The following is a 7392-nucleotide window of genomic DNA, read 5'->3' as shown; positions in this document are numbered from 1 at the left end:
TTGCTCACAAGCAGAAATTGAAGTAGCCAATAAAACTTTAAAGGCATTGAATTGTTGTTACGGTACATCACTCTTACTGTGTTAAATATGCTGAGTAATATAATGTAATTAGCTCTACAGTAGCCTACCGGTAGCTTACTAAAGGTTTTCAAGTGATTAACCCGATTAGTTATTTTCGGGTAGCATTAATACATTAATAGGTTTACCAGCTTTAAATTTGTTATCAGCAGGATAACATGATGCAAAGTGTGAATTAAGATCAACGTTGTGAATTGACCTACGTGTAGACTGCTAAACAGTTTGTATAGTAGATTAATTTAATTGTAGGGGAGCAGCAGATCAAACTCATCTCAAGTGAGTCGGCTATCATGTGATTTGTGACAGATGTCATTTTCAAACTTCATTGCTTCAAGCGGAAATGGAATCAATGAAACGACACCACTTTCCATCAGCTTACATGCTGATAAATTCACATCCCCTTCTCCGATGACAGGTAGGCCTGTGTTATGTGTTACTTTGAGTTACTAGGACCGCAGGCCGAATCAGCCAGGACCAAAGCCTATTTTACATTTTTACCCTTTACCAACGTAGAGATCATGTCAATGGTAGCCTACTGTATTAAAAAATATATATATTAGCAAAGCAGGTCTAGTAGGCTATGGGTAGGCTATAATTTATTAGGCTATTTTTCTTGCTTTCGGTAAAATGATAGGCTACGGTAGCCTCCTAGCATTTCGGTTTGACGACGGCCCTATTCTGACAGCTTCAACACACCCAAGTTGATTGGCTCCGTAGCCCGGCTGCATAACCGAGTGGTGAGAGCCATGGTTCGAAAGGGCGCCGGTTCGACACCTCTCAAGAGCATGTGGCTGTGTCTTTGGGAAGACACTTAAAGGCATGCCGTCGATTGCGGAGTAGCGCTCCTTCAACTATAGCTGTTGATTTCTCTCATGATTATGAGCAGCAAGCTGCTCTAGAGCGAAATACCTCTACAGCCCTTCTTAGGGCTATGGCCTAACTGAGATGGTGTTGATTGGTAATTAAAAAAAGGTTTAAAAAAATGATGATGAGTGGCATTTTTACAAAGTAGGCCAACAGTAGCCTATATCGATTGCTTATAGCGTAGGTCTATTTGTAACCTATGCTACGTGATAGAATATCGCACAGACCTGCCCATCCGATATCGGATCCACAGACATCTAGCCCTTAGGCTATGTGCTATTCCAGTTGCCACTTTGCTTTCTTCTAATACAGCGGTCCCCAACCTTTTTTCTCTCGCAGACCAATTTTAAAATGAAAATAGCCTCGCAGACCGGCGATGGAAAAAAAAACAAAGTTTGATATCTAAGCTTAGGGCTACCATGTGTCCTTTTTTTAGAGGATTTGTCCTCTTTTTCCAAGAAAAATACATTGTCCTCGGAAAACAGTAAAAAATATTCAAATGTCCCTTTTTGGCATTTTAAAACTTTCTTGCTTATATTTTCAACAGTATTTTATTGTTTGACGACTTTTCGGCGACGGCTTGCAGATTATTTGTTTTCCAAACATTTTCTGTACCGATGTAACATGACGATTCATAGATTCTACAAGAAATTTGCGCACCTTATGAAAGTGTTGTTGAACGTTCATTGCCTTGTTCATTGTAAAATATTGTGGGCCTACTGCTTTGCAAGGAAAGGAACAACTTTTTAGTTAAGTCCGTTTTTAGCATCTTAACGATTAGGCTATAAGTAGCTTCCAATTTAATCCTATTTCCAGGGAATGGGATGGTATGGAACAGCAGATGTTTTTTCATCTTCTATCTTGAAATTTTCTTCCATCCTATTTCCATTCCATACAAATCTTCTATTTTATTTCCAAAATTTCTTCTATCTTCCATCTGCAAATTTTGTGATTCCTGCATTGCATATGCGAAGGATAGCTAGAAGACCAAGACCGAAAACCCAATCACCACGCTGCTGCATTCACGCAAACAAAATTTCCGTCAAACTTTGCGTTTCTTTATTAATTTGTTGTCAAGTTTTCTTTCAAGTTGTTCAGGAACCGTGACCCCAAGCTCTTTTCAAATAAGGCAAACAAGGGTAGACCATATTACCCACTGGCCCATATTACCCCACTTTCCTTATGTAATGTTTATTTGTAGCCTACGTATTTAGTGCATGGCTGCAATAAGTTGCTTCTGTCGTAATCAAGGATATAGCTTACTTTCAAACAACTCGCACTCTTGACGGCCATTTTGAACGTGCATTCTCGTGACCCGGTAGTAACCTTTTTGCGACCCGGTACTGGGTAGCCACCCGGTGGTTAGGGACCCTTGTTCTAATAGATTTATTTTTGCAAATTTGATTTTAGTTACAGAAATTAGTTTCATTGCAGAATTTACAAGATACATATGGGTGATACCGATCAGTGTTGGCGCTGGAATACTATTGATATGTTTGATGATCATTTTGGTTATGAAAAAGAAAAAAAGCAAGTATGTAGACTTCCAGTTGGCATCATCAGTAGAGTTTGAAAGGGGGGAACTTTAGGAACTAGGATGATTTTAAGGGGTCCGTAAAGCTACGGTACTCAAAATTTATAAATATTTTAAAATGTGCAAAGAATGCATGTCTTCTTTCAATATCCTGCGGCTTATGTACAATTTCTGTTACCTTATTTTTTTTTATCAGATATAAAACAAATTGAAACTAATAAGTTACGAAGGGTAGGCCTCAAGAATATGGCGAAAACAAAGCTGAGTGATTTTACACACCTTATGCTAAATCAATTTCCTTCATACTAGCCTATTTGTATTGTATGTAGGCTACCGTACAGCCTAACTTAGATAATAACCTGTTGCTCAGTAATTTTTTATAATTTGTTTTAACACTGTTTCCTGCAGGAAGGTTTCCAGTCTACCGAAGCCAACTGTGTATACAGTCAATGTATTTGATAACTACGAACACACAAACTACAATTTTGAAAAACCTATTGTCTTGCCATTAACTCTAATACAAGATGACAACTTAACTGCAGAAACGATGAGAGATAAGAGGTACCGTAAGCGTTTACTACAGCTTGCTATTTACAATTGCTTAGGTTACCGTACCGTGCATTTATAGAACATTGCAGCATAACACGTAGTTTGCAATGTAAGCTACAAGAAGGTACCAATATAATATTGTAAAGGCTCATCAAGTGTTTTTTTTTTTCTTGTGTAGCCGGTAGTTTGTTCTACTTGTCCAAGATTCTGTAGGCTATCCTTGCAATGTAGGCTATAGCAATTATAGCAGCACAAAGTAACACGTCCAAGTAGGTCACCTGGTCTCAAGACCCCAAAATCAAGACAACAAATGATTTTTTTTGTTTTTGTATAATTAAACTTACGATAGTAGGCCTAATAACATTTTTTTTTCAAAAATTGTTACAGGCAACATCACATGTTTTGCAAAGTCTTTAATACTGTATGAAAGAAATATAAAATAAAAACTGCATTCAGTCTTAAGCAGTGGTTCGACTCTCGGGGTGTGCGCTTGAGCAATGCATTTTATGGACAGGTCTTTATTCAGCGGTTATGAACCTATCTCCATTAATACTAAAAGTTATCAATTTAATTGTTAATCAACTAGGCCATTCGAGTCAGCAGATTTATTTTGGAATATTTCATTACTTTGTTAGTTTTTTGTGAAACACAAAAAAAAACTTTTTATTCCCTTAATTTACTTCTAAAAGTAGGCCTATGTATGCTCAGTGTCGTTGATCAGGTAAATAACATGTGGTGGAGCGAGCAAAGCGAGCTGGAAAAGTTTGCAAAAATGGAAAAAAAACATATAATAAGTGTTACATATAAATTACCAGAGGAAAAACGCTGCAAGAACTAAATAAATACGTGGGCCCCTGACCAGACAGTAGTGAGCCAATAGCCGGGGTTTGGGAAGCAGTATATACGGCTTTGCATGATTTAAGCTATTGGTTATCAAGCTTGTGTAGTAATTTTTTTTCTTTTTTAAAACATTAAAAAAACGTTAAGGAGACTAAAATTGATGGGGCCCTTAACAGCCGTGCCCCCCTTTCCCGCCTGGAGGGCGCGGTGGCGGTTTAAACGGCCCTGACTATACCCGAACTACGATAGTTGGCGCAGGCCATGCAAGATATCGTATTTCAAAATGTCTTGCGTGTTAGCCAAAAAGTAACAAATAACTAATGAATCAATCGATACAAGTCGTGGTTTGACAACGCTCATTGATTCCATGAAGCTACAGAAAATACAATCAACTCTGCTGACGGTGGCATTTTCCACTTCGATACGCGATCATCACAAGAGGAAACATCCTTTCTGTAGGCTACGTCACTTCCAGTCAACAGAGTAGGCTACCGGAACTAAACATATTTTGAATACTCAGCCACGAGAGTTCAGCCTACCCGGGTCCAAAACAATGTAGCAATAATGCGATCATTCATAATCAGGCTGACATTGCATTACGTCAAAATAACTTTTATGATTCTGGATAATTGAAGATTGGTAAGCGGTGTAAAATTTTGCTTGTATGAACCAAGCGTTGAGATTCTCAAAGTTTTATACTTCATTCGGTAGTCGACATCAATCTTTCTCCTGACTTCTCTTTGAGCTATAGCTTCTGTAGCTCTGTCTACCCATATTCTACATCTAACTGTATATAGCACACTTTTCGCAGTTGTGTGGCGATGTTACTGTGCTTCGCTTTCGGAGTATGCACCAGTTCTAGTTGTGAATGATTGAATCCGCATCTCCATCCGGGTCCTGGTATTGTGTAGGTTTTGGGTACGAACGTCCTTCCCGTGGCCAACCCGCCACATTAACCCAGGCTTGTTATTTGCAACCAGCTGGTCAGTGCGGGTTCAGTTCAGTTGTTTTTATTTCTGACCATCATATCAAAAAATGTTTGCCCTCAAATATTTTCTTTTTACTGCAATGCGGGACTAACAATTCCGAAAAAAAAAACTGCCATTACTGTTGATAAATAAGTTTGTTAGAAATGGAGGCTTCTGCTGTTCCATGGTTGCACTTGCACATCCATGTTTTTATGAATTTTAATCTTTGCATTCTTTTTTGTTATAGACGAAAGCCACCAAGAGTGTTTTACAGACGTGGAACGTATGGAAGGAAAAGTCACGTGTATCAATGTGCATGTTTTGAAAAATAATGGGCTGATACTGACACGGTGATGCTGGCACGTTGATACTGACACGTTGATGCTGGCACGAAGACAAAAGTGCCAGACAAAATCGAGAACAAGACAGAAAGATCAGTTTTCCACAAGCATTCCAAAGATTCGTTCGATTTAATATGTTTCTATGGACTTAAAACTTTACCTTGGAAGCTAAGGCCTGGCAGTTTCGCATGCTTCAAGAGGCTTTAAACTACCGAAGAAGACTCGGTCATCGTAAACAAAGTGAAATTGATGCTTGGTGTCCTTCTCGATAAAATTATTTCCTCCACTAGCTAGCGCTAAATGGAAATGTTTTTGCTGAAGCGCACAGTCCGTAAGTTGTTTCAGAGTTCGGATCTTACCGCGTGGATATTAAAGCACGGATGTAAGACTGAAAACTTAAAGTTCAAGTTTAAAGCCAAAGCATCCTTTCGATGACGCATGGGATTAGCCAGTTCGCAATCTGATCCAAGATTGAAGTCACATTGGTTGATGTCATGACATTTTTTTTGCCGAACATTTTAGTTTGCAACAAAACGAACCAATTAAAAAATAGAAACTTTGCAGCAAAAGTCACCCAGTAATGAATGTAATGATTTAAGATTGAGGTAGATTTTTTTAATATTGTGTATATTGCTATTAATTTTGTGTGTTTATTGGTCTTGTTAGATGAGGTAATGTGAAGAATAGTTGTTTTTGCGGTTAACTAGTAGAGATTTTTTTCTTAAATTACAATTCTTATAGCTTACTAATTTATTTTATACTTTGTCATTCTTGTGCAAGGATTCATTTTTCTTCAACACAGACTGTTGATATAATTTCAGTGATCCTTTTAGAGAACTTTGGTAGGAAAATTGTGTTATTAATCTTAGTCAAATTTCAAGCTAGAAAAAGTGTGGGACCTGTGAAACACTTTTTGTTATTTAATTTTTACACGTATCATGGGCCAAGATTGTATCATGGGCCAATCCTATAGATGTTTGCTGGTACACCCCTTCATTTTCTTTGAATTTTAATACTTATATGTGCCGCTAGAATCTAATTTCTTGTATTTTAGATCCATCTCAGATGATTGTTTTGTCCTAGCTCAGTTGCAAATTCTTGTCTTCTTTTCTAGTTTTTATTTTTAACAAATTCCTGCCATTCCTTAGCACAAATTCTCTCAAAAAAATCACACCTTCTAGTAGGCTATAAAACTACGTTTCGCTGAGGTCCAAATTTAAAACTTAAATCCAGTCTCATTGTCGCACAACAATCACACAAGTTTCAAATCATCATCTCGACCAACCCTTCAAGACAACTTTCTACTTTTACTTTACTACGCTGAAGAGATCGGAAGATCGAAACACTGGCCTTTGTCCGTAGTTACTTTTCGTAATGTCTTTTTAGACATTCTTTTTGGGTCAATAATACTTTTAAAGAAATAAAAAAGAGTCAAAAGGCATGTAAATTTCACTCTGTGTGGAGCTACATGTACTTGAGAGGTTAACTGTTATTTTTTTATTCACTTGTTGATTCATTTATATCAGTGTGTATCCTCTGGGGATCCTTCTCTTGTATCATGGGCCAATCCTATAGATGTTTGCTGGTACACCCCTTCATTTTCTTCGGTAGAGAGTTTGTCTTGTTGAACTTGATCACGTTACTCGGCTTCGTATGCCTAAGGTACTACAAAAAGAGTTACACTAGTTATCGTTGATTAAGATTTCTCTGACACAGCATCCGACTTCACTTCCACTTGATGGAGCAGTTAGAGCCAGTAAAAATGGTTTTGAGAAGAGACGATGCGCTTTTACTTCCTTTCGGTGGCAGAGTTGTATTACGTAGCATGTAACCTCAGCACTATGTCCGTTCAAATCCACAATTACATCCATCCAAATCCACAATAGTACGTTCTACTAATCCACTATGAAAATATAGTGAAGGCTATTTTTAAATATGGTGATCCTACGGGTTTACAGATTGCAGAACTGAATCAACGCCCAAACCTTATCCTCGTCACTTTACTTTATTTATAGGTACATAAAAAAATGAGAATCATAACAGTTAAATAATAAACATTAGTGTAGAAAAAGTTAAAGCAATTACAAAGAAAAAAACACTGCCTTTTACAACTTGAACATCGTTTTAGAATAAAACTTTGTTAAAATAAAAATCTATTGGAATCATGTGAATGCAATGTGTGTTTTCCTGCATGCGTCAAGCTAAAGAGCGTGATATT

At 37.5% G+C, this 7392-nt stretch overlaps 1 protein-coding gene across 1 annotated transcript; it reads left to right on the top strand.

Moving 5' to 3' along the window:
• The first annotated feature begins 363 nt into the window (after positions 1-363).
• Positions 364-5949, top strand: LOC145767650 (uncharacterized). Its single transcript, XM_082579519.1, has 4 exons — positions 364-493; positions 2377-2476; positions 2885-3037; positions 5081-5949. The coding sequence occupies exons 1-4, from the start codon at positions 385-387 to the stop codon at positions 5163-5165; spliced, it is 447 nt and encodes a 148-aa protein (XP_082435645.1). The 5' UTR covers positions 364-384; the 3' UTR covers positions 5166-5949.
• Positions 5950-7392: the final 1443 nt, after the last annotated feature.

The sequence above is a fragment of the Aplidium turbinatum genome, chromosome 3, assembly GCF_918807975.1.
Source record: "Aplidium turbinatum chromosome 3, kaAplTurb1.1, whole genome shotgun sequence".
NCBI lineage: Eukaryota > Metazoa > Chordata > Ascidiacea > Aplousobranchia > Polyclinidae > Aplidium > Aplidium turbinatum.
Note: the sequence above shows the minus strand (reverse complement) of the source record. Positions and strands in the feature narration are given on the sequence as shown.